This window comes from Danio rerio, chromosome 1 (genome assembly GCF_049306965.1).
Source record: "Danio rerio strain Tuebingen ecotype United States chromosome 1, GRCz12tu, whole genome shotgun sequence".
Classification (NCBI taxonomy): Eukaryota; Metazoa; Chordata; class Actinopteri; order Cypriniformes; family Danionidae; genus Danio; species Danio rerio.
Window position 1 is genome coordinate 55881422 of NC_133176.1, and position 15437 is coordinate 55896858.

At 36.7% G+C, this 15437-nt stretch overlaps 1 protein-coding gene across 16 annotated transcripts in view; it reads left to right on the forward strand.

The window, feature by feature from the left end:
- tacr3l (tachykinin receptor 3-like) overlaps positions 1 to 15437 on the forward strand; it is a 62711-nt gene that overhangs the window by 45355 nt on the left and 1919 nt on the right. For 5 of the 16 annotated variants that reach the window (XM_073945812.1, XM_073945819.1, XM_073945801.1 and 2 more), the window contains 3 exons: positions 2710 to 2793; positions 2870 to 2987; positions 7101 to 8644. In XM_073945812.1, the coding sequence (XP_073801913.1) occupies positions 2710 to 2745 (36 nt within the window). In that variant the 3' untranslated portion in view covers positions 2746 to 2793; positions 2870 to 2987; positions 7101 to 8644. Of the gene's footprint in view, positions 1 to 520; positions 816 to 909; positions 1012 to 2709; positions 2794 to 2869; positions 2988 to 7100; positions 8645 to 9287; positions 9373 to 14879; positions 15320 to 15437 lie in introns of those variants that run through there. The other 11 variants (XM_073945608.1, XM_073945619.1, XM_073945614.1 and 8 more) reach the window with 11 other exon arrangements.

Consider the following 15437-nt stretch of genomic DNA (forward strand, 5'->3'; position numbering starts at 1 on the left):
AACCGGTAAAGACAGGAAAAATGACCCTTACTGCCACTGGGCATAGAGATATGAGTTTATACATTCATAAAAACTATTCTTGAGGTAAAGAGTCAGGCTTTTTTTGAAAGCAGAAAGTGCTTTGTTGCTAACCTCTTTTACATTAACAAACTTTTTAGCATTTATAATTCTGACTTCAACTTTATATGTCATATTACTAACGGCAGATTTTGAGAGAAATATAATTTGTTATCATGGAAAATTCTGATTATATACGTGTAATATACTATAAAAATATAATTGATTTACATTGTGCAGCAAATTGCTATTTTTGCCCAGTTCAAGTCTATAAATAACAATGCTGAGGTGTATTATTTACTTCTTATTTTCACTATACATCAGGTCATTAAAACTACTAAGAATTATTGTTAATGTTTTTTTAGTTTGTTTGTTCTTCTTTATTTATTTTTACTCCCATTACATTTTTTTATCACTAGACACTACTCATTCTACTTCATTTATTCGTTTTCCTTCCGTTTAGTCCCATTATTCATCAGGGTTGCCACCGCGGAATGAACCGCCAACTATTCCAGTATATGTTTTACACAGCGGATGCCCATCCAGCTGCAACTCAGTACTGGGAAACATCCATACACAATGGCCAATTTAGTTTATTCAATTCACCTACAGCACATGTGTTTGGACTGTGGGGGAAACCGGAGCACCCTGGAGGAAAACCACGCCAACACGGGGAGAACGTGCAAACTCCACACAGAAATGCCAACGGACCCAGCAAAGACTCAAACCAGCTTCTTGCCGTGAGGCGACAGTGCTAAGCTACTGTGTCGCCCTTGAATTATTATTAATATTATTATTATTGTTGTAATAACAACAACATACTTATTATTGTTTTTGTTGTTATTATTATAGGCTATTTATTACCTCACTAGGGCCACATAATGCCCGTTGGATAATCCGGACCTCGGACCCTGTGAGTAAAACAACTTAAAAACAAGTAACAAATAAAACAGGTAAAACATTTGTTAATTTTTAATGCAGATTTTAACTTTTCAGTGAAATCAAATGTTTAATTTTAAACAATTACCGTCTCCTCTGAATTTAAACCAATGAAATGGATGATTTGGCGCTATTTACGTGAAGTGGAAGCGACCATGTTCGCGAGTCTGAGGGGGAAACTTTTTCATTCTCTCACGTGTACTGTGCCATTAACCATCCCATGCATCCATACAAACCACAGAGTTCACTTACAGAGCCTCGTCACGGTCTCTCTGCATGAGTGTTTGCTCACACAGGCCGTCCGGAGAGAATTAATCGATTGATGTGCGCTATTTTGGTCTCTACTCTCTTACCTTGAAGATCTGGAGAAGGTCAGTGACAATCAAGGCAGCAGCTGCTTCGTCATCAACAACAATCACAGCTGTAATATTGTCAGAAATAAACGCCATCATCTCAGGACGTAAAACATATGTTATAAAGTCGTCCTGGGTGTTATAAGGAATTTATAGGCATACAGTCATTTTCCTTTTCCTAAATCCTTGATTCATCAGCAGTTGACGCAGCGAAATAGTAAACCACCAAACTACGGGCTTAATAAAATAGCGGCCATTATAAAAGTTGATAGAAGTCGCTTGATTTTTTTGTATGTGTAACATTACTGAACATTTGTCAAAAAAACGTTAGCAGGACCACTTGATGTATTTAGTTTATTTAGATTTATCATAATTATTATCCATATTATTTATCAGTATATCAATAGCTAATAATAAAGTAATTGCTACAGCTAATGATACGTTTGTTAGCTTTGATTATTTAGAGCACAGCAGAAAACAATCCTTATTAGTCAATTAACATTATTAAATATGATTCACTTTATACAAGGGCTCATGTAATGTTATGTGCAGTCATTTATTATGTTTTATTTGTTTATTCGTTCATTTTCCTTCGGCTTAGTCCCTTTTATTATCAAGGATCACCACAGCAGAATGAACCGCCAACTTATCCAGCATATGTTTTACGCAGCGGATGCCATTCCAGCTGCATCCCAGTACTGGGAAACATCTATACTCATTCACACACATACACTAACCAATTAAATTTATTCAATTCAACTATAGCGCATGTTTGCACAAGTGATGAGGTGGGATGTGATTGTTTTTCTGCCCCATTTTGGAAAACATGGGCTTTGTCATGCTAAATGTTTCCGTACAAATGTTACCGTACATGTTCAAAAGCCAAATACTTCTGTACTGAATGTGCTGAACACATCCTAATGTTATCCGACCAAATATGTACTCATCCCTGTAGGCTACTATCCTCTCTAGACCAGCAACAGCATATTTCACAGTTCACTGTATAATAATTATTGTTTTCAGTTAATAACGTTATAAACTTTAGCCCTAAGAGACCTCGACTGAGTTGCACTCTGCAGTGAGACAATAGCTGGCTTGTATATTACATCTCAGCTGGAGTCCTGCCTAACCCACGCTTTTTTATGGTCAGATCAGCCAAAAAATGAACTTTTGAGACTCTCTTCTGTGAGATAATAAAAGACCAGCCCTAAAGTCGTGCAACAGTGCTGACAGCATTATACTTTGGCAATTCAGGAGAGAGAATGACTTTTTGAGTACAAAATGTCCAGAAAAACTTTGAAAAGATCATGCAATAACTCTAAGGTGGAGAACATTATTTATTTTATTCATTTCTCAACAGGACTATGAACAAAGGAACCAACATAGACACATGTAAACGTAGCCCTATATACATTTCTGGAGATCGTGAATTATGTAGCCAGAGGTATGTATGGCTGCATTTAGTCTTAAAAACAAATGTAACAGGGCGGCATGATGGTGTTCCCTTTCGCATTTACCAGCTGACTGCTTACCGCCATGTGGACAGCTCGCCATGTACATCGGCGGACTTTCGACGCAGTGACGAGTAGACCATGACAATTGGGTTTGAGTCTGGCGAAGAACGGTTGCGGAAAGCAGGTAAGACGAAAACAGAATCCAAAAAATAAAACAAACAAGTAAATAACAGGGCGAAAATATGGTAAAATCTGAAAATATGGTATAATTGGGCTTTTATTTTTCAGATTTGCTATTTTAAAACTCGATTGGGTTTAGGAAAGTGGGTGGGCAGGTCAATCTGTGCTATCGGTTGGGTTTAGGGAGATCAGTCAGTCAGTTGACAGCAGAAAGTGGTGGATTTACACAAGAAGAGCAGGCATGAATAGCACTCGCGTGAGAAATTTAAGGTCTGAAAAGGCGTACACCATGGCCTCTGGTGGATTTGTGAAAACAAAAACTGCAAAAAGAACGTACCTCTTAGGATGTATTTGGCGCTCTTCAGAAATGTATATAGGGGTACGTTTTCAGAAAAGCCTGGGTTGAAGGGAACGCAGATAGGAGCTTAAATTAACTCTCCACTTTTTTTTTAAATAGTCTCATTTTACAACTCCCCTATAGCTAAACAGTTGAATTTTTCAATTTTTTACCATTTTTTAAAATAATTCAGCCAATCTCCAGGCCTGGCAGGAGCACTTTAGCTTAGCTTAGCATACATAATTGAATCAGATTAGACCATTAGGATCTCAGTTTTAAATGACCAAAGAGTTGATAAGTTTTCTATTTAAAGCTTGACTCTTCTGTAGTTACATCAAATGCTAAAACAGATAAAATATGAAAACTTGTAAAACTCATTTTCGAGGCTGATAGAAGTGGATAGGATCTATACTTTCATTCTGGCTTAATAATCAAGAACTTTGCTGCTATATCATGGAACTATCTACCTTAAAATAGCAACTTTTAGTTTTCAATCTGTCTTAGTACATGATATAGCTACAAAAGATTCAATCTTTAAAAAGGAAAATTTAAAAAACTTTTTTTTAATGAGATGCTAATGGTCTAATCCGATTCAATGAATTATGCTAAGCTAAGCTAAAAGGGCTCCCACCAGACCCATCGACCATCTGCATAGATTCAATAATGGTTAAACTCAACTGTTTAACTATAGTGAAGCATATTTTTAAAAAATGGTGTTTAAACCCAAAGAGAGATGTATATAATGAAGCGACCCGGTCAGAGTCCAGACTGTAATCCAGCTGGGCATCTGAGGAATGACAGAAACACTAAGCTTCATTGGCTGGAGCTTGAGCAATGCTGTGGATCAAAATGGGCTGAAATTACACTGCCAAGATGAGCAGCGCTGATAAAGACTTATGCAAGACGAGTGAAACTACTGGCAAAGGTGGATTTACCAACTCCTCTGAGGGATTTCAAGTAGTTTAGACAGTATATACAGTTGAAGACTGAATTATTAGCCCTCTTGTGAAACTTCAATTCTTTTTCAAATATTTCCCCATTGCTGGTTAATTTTTTTATTTTTAGATATTTTAATACATAACAGTTTTCATAACTAATTTCTAATGCATTATTTTGTCTTTTTCATGATGACAGTACATAATATTTTACTAGTTGTTTTGCAAGATAGTACTCAGCTTGAAGTACAATTTAAAGGCTTAACTAGGTTAATTCTTAGTCATTGGACAAACAGTGGATTGTTCTGTTGCCATATTATTAATAATTATTATAATATTATGAGTAGATTATTTTACTATTCTATTCAATGTAAAATAAATAAAACTTTCTCCTGTAGAAAAATATAATATGAATATTTTTCACTTAAATTGGAAAATATTTGATATTTAATAAATTATGAATGATTTTTTTTAACATTATTACATTTACTATATTACTGTCATTAATAATCACAATAATAGTTATTATTTGTAGGTAAACATATATGTAAAACTGTTAAATATAATAAATAATTCAGCCTATCGTCAAATAAAGTACTATTGTAGTAGTATTATGTAGTAGTAGTAACATCTCTATTTATCTATCTGTCTGTCTGTCTGTCTGTCTGTCTGTCCGTCCGTCCGTCTGTCCGTCTGTGCGTCCGTCTATCTGTCTATGTATCTCTATCTACACTCTCAGAAATAAAGATACAGGAGGTGTCATTGGGGTGGTACCTTTTTTATACCAAAAGGTATACATTTCTAACTTAATGTTTCTTTATTAATACCTCAAGGGTATATATTAGTACCTAAATAGTACAAACATGTACCTCTTGAATTTTTTAGGTACTAGTAATACCTCTCAGATACCAATATAAACCCTTTAAGTACAAATATCTTTTGAAAAGGTATCACCCAATGACAGCTCATGTACCTTTATTTCTGAGAGTATTATCTATCTATCTATCTATCTATCTATCTATCTATCTATCTATCTATCTATCTATCTATCTATCTATCTATCTATCTATCTATCTATCTATCTATCTATCTATCTATCTAACTATCTATCTATCTATCTATCTATCTATCTATCTATCTATCCATCCATCCATCCTTTGTCTCTCTGTCTCTGGCTGATTTCCCAGAAATAAATCTACTGAAATGAACACATGCTGCATCTTAAATGTTAACATCACTATCTGATTAAATGTGTAACAGCAATCCACACAAACAGATGGTGAACTCTGGCTAAACCTGATTTTACCAAGCGCAACATGTTCCTGAATCAACATTTTTGTTGATCCTGGAAAAACATTCCAGTCATCTAATCAGAATTAAGGAGCAAGTTTTTTAGTTGATGTCAATTTTAAGCTTAAAATAAGAGTTAAGTGCTCCTACACTGTAAAAAATTCAGGGTTCCACACAATTTATTAGATAGCGTAATACATTTAAGTGAATTTAACATAAAACAATTGAGTAGTTCTAACAAAACTCTCAGGAATATTGTTGATTAAGCTCATTTTAAATAAGTGTGTATTATTTATTTGAGTGTACATCATTGTTTTCCACAGCTTATTAAATTGCCTTTGATTTTTAAGAATAAGGTTTAAGGATTAGCTGTGGATCATCAAAATATGTGGACTCTGGAAAACATCAGTAAAATCAGGATGTGCCTGAACTCTGTTGCATCACAAAAACATTTACTCGAGGGAATCAAAGGTTCGGGCAGGAGTGTATGTTCAGCGCTGTTTGTTTGGTTTAAGCAACACACACGTTGACATGTAGAAGTTCACGGGAATTGATGATCCCACGCTTTACATGTAAATACAGCACGTAGAGTTTAGGGAAGCACGTTTACATGATGCAATTCGTTTCCCAAAATCCACGTGACATATATTGAATAATCGAGAAACAGGTCTTTAGTCAATGTGGCCACTACATTGCAAAATCAATGCCTTTCTTATTTAGTTTTTTTTGACTTGATCATTGTCCAAATATCTAAAAATTCTTAAATCGAGAAACATTTTGTAGTCCAGCAAAAAATACTGTGTTGTTTTCAGAAATATTATACCAAAATCAACCCAGGCTCATTCTTACGTACCTCTATATTTATTTCTGGAGAGCACCAAATATGTCCCAGGATGTACGTTTTATGCAGTTTTTGTTTTTCAAGAATCCACCAGAAGCCGCTGTGTACACTTTTGAGATATCAAATTACTCTCACGAGTGCCATTCGCACCTGCTGTTCTCACGTAAATCCACTAGAAGCTGCTGTCAACTGACTGACCAACTGAGTGACTGATCAATTGACCCAGCCTCCTCCTTCCCTAAACCCAACCATGTTCAAAAGCACCAATTGACCTGCTCACCACTTTCCCTAAACCCAACGACAGTGTTTTCAAAAGTACAGATTGACCTTATCCCAACTGACTAAAGTCGATGTAATAACAAATATAAAAGCATTTATTGATGTTTGTTTCTTAGTTTCCCTAATTAGCATGAGCATAGCACATTAAAATCAAAAGTCGTGTTAGTTTTAGTAAATGGAGTAAATAACTAATCAAATTCAGTTGTATTTTTATTAAATTTAACATAACATATGGCTATTTCTGACTGTTGATGTTTGCTAACTCTTTATTTTATCATCCTTTTCACAGTTTGATTTATTTTAAAACATTTAATTACTCTGAACTTAATATAATAAAGCAGTAACAAGACAATTTGATACCACCAAACGTTTTTGTTGCACTTTTTTAGTTCATGTCTGTATATTTTAATTATACCTCTGATTTCTTAAAATTAGAGTGGCCCAGCCAGAGCCCAGACCTAAATCATATTGAACATCTCTGGAGAGATCTGAAAATGGCTGTACTACACCTTCACTTCCCTTCCAGCCTTGAGAGATACTGCAAAGAGGAAATAGCAAAAATTCCCAAAGACAGGTGTGCCAAGCTTGTGGCATCATATTCAAAAAGATTTGAAGCTGTAATCGCTGCCAAATGTGCATCAACAAAGTATTGAGCAAAGGCTGTGAATACTGATGTACATGTTATTTTTCATGTTTTTTTATTTTTAATAAATTTGCAAAAATTTCAAAAACTCTTTTTTCACATTGTCATTATGGGGTATTGTGTGTAGAATGTTGACGAAATAAATTAATTGAATCCATTTTAGAATGAGGCCGTAACATATAAAAAAAAAAAAGTGGAAAAAATGAAGCGCCATCAATACTTTCCGGATGCACACAGCAATTTATTCTACAAAAAATATTAATATGTACATATTTTATGTTTTTTTTTGCTGTATTTTCTGAATTACAGAGTGATAAGAGATTCCCCAAATCACCTAATATGTGAAATAATACGTCTAATATATCAAAACTAATCTGATGTTTAGATTTTTGTGCTAGATATGCAAATGAGAGCATCATAAAATAATGAACCTTTGCATATTTAAACAAGGTTTTAAGAAAATGTAGAAAATTGCCTACTATATTGCTTTGAAAATACCCATAAAATCCAGACTGTTTCAAATCAGGCATGTTTTTTATAAAGGCTTTTTGTATAACAGCGCTGTCTTCTGTAAAAACCAATCTAGAAATGCTTATTAGGTTTGGTCAGGAGAAAGTATTTTAAGACCTAAAAAAACCCAATGACACACATCATTTTCACATTATTTCTGCTTATACCGAACATGCTTGCAGCTAAAACAACATGAATAGTCAATTATATGTGGATCATATTCATAAATCAAAAGCAATGCTGAGTGCTGCTGATAGGCCGTACTGTATCTCTCTAAACAATAAGTTGGCTCTGGTGGATGTGTGTACGCCGTCAGCACATTTTCGGCCCTGTCGAGGGGCCCGAAGCCACCTTTTGCTGCTTCACAAACCACCCTGATAATGTTCACAAAAACCCGAACAGGACAAACACATGTGGTGGCGTTTTTTGCACAGCTGTTCTCCTGTGAAAGACTCTCTCTGTCTGACTGACAGCAGCTGTTTGGCTTTCAGAAAACACAGGCAGGGTTTACTTCTGTTTATGACAGCTTTAAAATCACTTTGGTTTCTTCTTATCTGAGATATGGCTGTGTGTGAGGGGTTTTATGAGAATTGTGAGCCTAAAAATGGATGATTGGTAAAAGTGTGAATAACCGCAAGATTATGTATTGTGATATTGGGTTTTTGCATGGCAGTAAACAGATTACTTTTACATAGACTGATTTGTGTTTAATCAAAAGACACTTTCCAAAAGACCATTCAAAAAAGCTTTGGTTAATGCACTTTTTTGATAATATTCTGACTTTTATGTTTTTGGACTTTTAGTTACCCATAAATAAAATTAACTATAAAAAATAAATTGGTCAGTTTTAATGCTCGCTTTTCTCAATCTTTTACCTCAATAAGCCAACCTAGGACCCACCTTCCTCCCTTCCTAAACCCAACCAATAGTGTTTTTAAAAGCACTGATTGACCCAACCCAGGCTCATTCTGAAAATGTATTCCCGTGGACATTTCTCGAGACCGCAAAATGCGTCCCGGGAGGTATGTATTTTTGCAGTTTTTGTTTTCGCGAAGAGGCCGCCTTGTGCACTTTTTCGCATCTCAAATGTCTCTTGCGAGTGCCGTTTGCACCCACGCTGTTCTCGCGTTAACCCACTAGAGGCCGCTGTCGAACGACCATCTGTCCGACTGGCTGAATGATTGACTGGGCGACCGGCCAATCGGCTTACCCATCCTCCTCCTCCCTGAACCCAACCAATTTTACAGATTGACCCGCACACCCGCTTACTTCCTTAAACTCAACGAACAATTTACAAAAGCCATTAAGAAAAAGAAATGCCCTCGTATAATTTTTACCACGTTTTTAGATTTTACCACATTCACACCCTTTCATTTACTTGTTCACTTTTTTTATTCTGTTTTTGTCTTACCTGATTTCTGGAACCGCTCTTCACTGGGCTCAAACCTGGTCATTGTCGTTGTGGTCAGCTCCTTTCTGCATCTCAAGTCTGCCAACGTACACAACGAGCTTACTGTACAAACTAGTGGCGATTGGAAAGCCCTCCACACGGAGGTAAGCAGTCAGCCAGTATGCACAAAAAGGAACAGCGTCACACCACCCTGTAGAGTTCACTTACAAAATGAAATGCAGCCATATGTACCTCTGGCTACATAATTTGCGGTATCCAGAAACGTCCACGGGACTACGTTTTCAGAATTGGATTAACCCGCTCACCCACTTCCCCAAACCCAACCTATAGTGTTAAAAGAATATCCCTCTGCTGATTTTTACCATTTTTTACCGCATTCTCTTATTTACTTGTTTGTTGTATTTTTTTGGCTTGTTTTTTTGTCTTACCCGCTTTCTGGAACTGTTCTTCGCCAGACTCGAACCCCATTGTTTCAGTCAACTCTTTTCTGCATCTCAAGTCTGCCGACATACGTGGCAAGTCTCTGGACAAACCGGTAACAGCTGAAAAACCATCCATACGGAGGTAAGCGGTTAGCCAGTGGCATAGCGGACCAGCCTCTCCGCGAGATGGGGGGCCCCGTTTGATAACCTATATATATATATATAGGTTATCAAACGGGGCCCCCCCATCTCGCCCCATTTTCTGTTATTTTACAGACTTATTTCACTCTGTATTAATTCTTTAACATTATATAATTTCAAACTACTAAATCCTGGTCCTGGAGATCTTCCTTCCTGCAGTTTTTAGCTCTAACCCTAATCAAACACAACTAAACGAACTAAGATCTGAAGGGGCACTTGCTAATTACAGACAGGTGTGTTTGATCAAGGTTGCAGCTGAACTCTGCAGGAAGGAAGATCTCCAGGAACAAGAATGGGCACCCCTGATGTAATATATGCAACACAGGCTCATTCTTCAGCCGGAGGTTTGTATGGCTGCATTTCGTCTTTCAAAGGAACACTACCGTGCGATATGACGGTGTTCCTTTTCGCTATAGTAGTACCAGCTGACAACTTACCTCCATGTGGATGACTTTCCAGCTGTTAGCAGTTTGTCCAGTTAGCTCATCATGTATGTCGGTGGACTGGAGACACTGAAAGGAGCTCACCATAAAGATAGGTTTTGAGTCTGGCGAAGAGCGGTTCCAGAAAGCAGGTAAGACAAAGACAGAATGCACAAAAAAAAAAATAAAGAAGTAAATAACAGGGTGAGAATGTGGCAAAATCTGAAAACGTGGTAAAAATCAGGCAAGGGCCTTTCTTTTTCTGGATTGCTTTTGAAAACACTATTGGTTGGGTTTAGGGAAGTCTGTGATCAGGTAAATCTGTGCTTTTGAAAACACTATTGGTTGGGTTTAGGGAAGTCGGTGATGGCGTCAATCTGTGCTTTTGAAAACACTGTTGGTTGGGTTTAGGGAAGTCTGTGATCGGGTAAATCTGTGCTTTTGAAAACACTATTGGTTGGGTTTAGGGAAGTCGGTGATGGCGTCAATCTGTGCTTTTGAAAACACTGTTGGTTGGATTTGAGGAAGGACGGTCGGTCAGTCAACAGCGGCCTCTGGTGGATTTTCGCGAGAACAGCAGGCACGAGTGAAAATTTTAAATCTCAAAAAGCATACACAGCGCCCTCTGGTGGATTCTTGAAAAACAAAAACTGCATCAAAGAAACCTGGGATCTATTTGGCACTCTCCAGAAATGCATACAGAGTTATGTTTTCAGAATGAGCCTGGGTTGAATATATGACTTTAGTAGACAAAGGTGTATTGAAAAAGCTACTATATAGTGAGTATTATAATTATTGTTATTATAAAGGATGCACTAATGTTTTTATACCACTGATAAAAAAGGCAATAAGCTGAATGAAAAAAGTAGTATTTTTAAAATATTGCCATGACTTGCCGAACAGATAGCATGTTTATGCTTTGAATAAATACATTTCATATAGATATCTGTCGACTACAGATAACACAACAGATGACAAAACTGATACTGCGCAGAACAAAAGGCAAATAGTTCCCTGAAACTATAAACCTGTCACTGCAAACACATGTAGGAGCAATGTAAACAAAATATCTCCCCCCTGTGCTCAGGTCATGGATACGCTGCTTTCCCTCAAAGTAGGTCTGCAAAACTGACAATAGACTCATTCAATAAAATATAAAAGTATTTTTATAATGCATTATTAAATGTTAAACAATTAATAAATACGGTACAAGCATGTTGTTCATGATACTAGGCTTCATACATTAACCACTATGTCTTGTATTGTAGTACTGAAAATAATAGTAAAGCCTTTTGGGGCAGCAATGGGTAGCACAATCGCCTCACACCAAGAAGCTCGCTGGTTTGAGCCCCGAATAAGTTGGATAAGTTAGCAGTTCATTCCGCTGTGGCGATCCCTGATTAATAGAGAAACTAAGCCGAAAAGAAAATGAATGAATACAACCTTTTGTATGAATTTTTATTGTTGTTTTTATTCCTAGCCAGCGTCATCCATCACATTACGTCACCTGTAACTGCCAGTGCTCTAACTAGCTGTATCACCTGTCCTGGTGGTTTCATTTTAATGGCAAACCAGGAACTACCTGCGTGTTTTTGATGAATAGACAGCTGTAAAATAGCAAAAGACGCCTTAGGGTTAATATAACCACCATGTAAACGCAGCAGTCGAGAAGGTTCACTTGGAGTGACGTCACGTCCCCTTTCACCCAGTTTCTGCTGCTCGCGCTCTGAGGCGAGGTTACTATCGGTCATCACAGCAATGCAGATCACCATAAGTCCAGTTTTTCTGTAAACCTATAATTTTCTATTAAGTATTAAGCTCGTTGTGCGTTTTAGATACGTTTTACTTCGTGTAATTTGCATTATAGCAACACGGTTTATGAATATGACGGATTAAGCGAGTTCACAAGACTATCACGCTAAGGCTTTCCATCAGATGAATTGATTTAGGTTAAGAAACGTCGAGTGAAATGTATTTAATAGGTGAATAGATTCAACAGCTAGATGTTATGGTAAACTAGTCTATATTTATCCAGCGCCCGCACCCCCTCCCCTTTCGCGGGGTTACTATCGGACAAACTGACTCTTTGTGCCCAGCTGCAGAGAGGAGACTGAAAATAAATGCACATGTTTGCTTCCTTTGGCAAAATAATGTTCGAGTCTGCGTATTCTCATCGTTTTGAAGCATTTTACACGAGATAAACGTGCAGCGCCAACGATTTTTTTCCTGAGGACGCGCGAATTTTTTGCAACATGTCGCGTGAACGCATTTGAATATCGTGCGATCATCACGTTGCGTCTTTTTTATGTCCTAATAGATGCTTTTTGCATATCAAGCGTTTTCTGCGGTTGTCATTGTGATTCTGTGTTTTAATCGACGTTTTTTTCCATCTCGGGTTGGCTATTGCTTTGAAAAACTGTTTTTCTGCCATCCTTATTTATTTAGTGATGACAGAAAACCTATTTTTCGAAGCAAACGACAGCATAAAGCTCGATTTTTATGTCAAACGTTGTAACCAGTGGTTCAGTTCACCTGCAAAAGTAGCGTTTTGCTGCTGAGGGATGTAGTGTTAGTCAACAGAACGGAGGCGCGTGCTCTTAAAAGGGTAACAGCTCTTCAGAGCTTTACAGTTATGTGTCAGGCTCAGTGCCATTAAAACTAAGTGAAGCAGTAAATACTTCATCTACCTGTTAGGTATGAGTTGATAAGTGACTCAGTAAAGACACAGACATGTTCAGACGTGTTGGCATTGACTGACAACAGATGATAAAAAACAAAACAAAGGCTAAACTTGGGCTGTCAGTCCATTTTTAATAGACATCTAATAGCCCAAAACTAGAGTAGTTGTCGAATAGATGGTAAAGTCTAGATACGTGGCCGGCCAGAAGTGCAATATGTACATAAATTATAGTATAATTGTTTATGACACTGTTTAACATTAAAATTTTTACAGTACTGTGACGTTTGAGTTTAGGGTTGGGGTGGGAGTAGGCGTTAAAAAAAATAACATTTATTGTGTAATTTAATGATAGCTTAAATAATACTTGGTACAACTTGTGTTTTTACATTACTGTTGTGGTTGGGTTTAGGCTTGCGGACCGACATTAATTCAATTACAATAAATGGGAAATTTGATTTATAATAAAAATAATTCTCGTTAACTTCCGGCCGCAACCAGATACAATCTAACAACAACCCAAATAGACCGATTAGACAGACTTTATTTGTGTAGTCATTCATTTCTGTTTATTTGATGAGTAGTCTAGTTTAGGCCTATTCTTAGATGTCTATTCGATTTTAACTGATAGCTCAAATTTAGCCTTATTTTAACCAAGCCGACTATGTTTAGATGTCTATTAGACATCTATTAAACATCTTTAAAAAAAAAAAATTTGCTTGCTGGGATGTGTCCAGATGTGTTGGCATTGATTGACAACAGATGATAAAACAAACAAAGCTAAATATTTTGTGTTTAATAGACGTCTAATAGACATCTAAACGTAGACAGCTTGGCTAAAACAAGCCATCTCATCTTAGAATAGCCCAATACTAGACTAGTCGACAAATAGACAGATTAGACAGACTTTATTTGTGTAGTCATTAATTTCTGTTTATTTGATGAGTAGTCTAGTTTAGGTCTATTCTTAGACGTCTATTAGATTTTCACTGACAGCCCAAATTTAGCCTTGTTTTAGCCAAGATGTCTATGTTTATTAGATGACATCTTTTAAAAACAAAATTTGCTTGCTGGGATGTGTCTAGACGTGTTGGCATTGCTTGACAACAGATGATAAGAAAACAAACAAAGCTAAATATTTTGTGTTTAATAGACGTCTTATAGACATCTAAACGTAGACAGCTTATCTAAAACAAGGCATCTCATCTTAAGAATAGCCCAAGACTAAACTAGTTGTCAAATAGACTGATCAGACAGATTTTATATGTGTAGTCATTCATTTCAATTAGATTTTCACTGATAGCTCAAGTTAAGCTTTGTTTTAGCCAAGACGACTGTGTTTAGACGTCTATTAGACATCTTTTAAAAACCAAAAATGCTTGCTGGGATGTGTCCAGACGTGACATTGCTTGACAACAAATGCTAAAAAACAAACATGGGTACTAGAGTGTTGAGAGAACCACCATCGTTGTGATTTTTCACAGTTATATTGTAAGATAAGTACAAGTATAATAACAAAATATATTCAGCATTTACCGTTAAGCTGTTTCAAACTGAAAAGTAAAGTTTAAGAAGGATTGTACCCAAACCAAACAACTCATTGATTAAAATGAGTCAATATAAGAGTGCAATCAACTGGATACAAATATCTGAAATGTGTTTGTCTGTTCAATACACAAAGAGATGCGCATAAGCTTGAAACAAGTGGATTGTGAATAAGTTTTCATTTGTGGGTGAGCTGCCCCTTTAAGCCGTACAAATGTAAACGCCTCCAGTCACATGTCTGCAGTGTTTACCACAGTCTCAATTTTGTAGCTTCCTTTCTCAGCTCAAGAGTTGTGGTTTCCTTTGCAAAGACATTTTGTGTTCGGATGCTTTGTTTATCTCTCGTTCGCTGTCTCACTTGCGCTCATTCTCTGTGTCAACAGCGCAGAGTCACCCCTGAGGCTCAGCTCCACAATCCTGGCAGTGGATACTAGGGCAGGAGGGTAGAATTATTCACTTTTGGCAGCCATACAGACTTCATGAGCTCAAAGAGGTGATCTGCCTGAAAAACAGGATGAAAGTGCTGATCACATGACTGAAGACACAAAAGGCACAATGTTACATTGCCCCAGTCAAATCAGTGTCATTGTGTCCTTCTCCAACTGTGTGGTTAGAAAACAACAGGTCAGATTCGGCTTTTTAAGATGATGTTTAATTCACAATATCACTGAATATACTCAATTTAGATTTGACTCTTTAAATGTAAAAAGTTAAAGAGCCCATGTGATGCTTCGTGTTTTCATTTTATTTTAGTGTTAACTGTTTATGCAAATGATCTGCAAAGTTACAAAGCTCAAATCTTCAAATAAAGGGCGTTTTAGTGATTTGGGGGTTCTAGGCAATTCAAGGTATGTTGGCCTTAGCATTTTTGCATGTTAAAAATTATGTGTGTGTGCGTGTGTGTATATACAGTTTATATATATATAAAATATTAGAATATT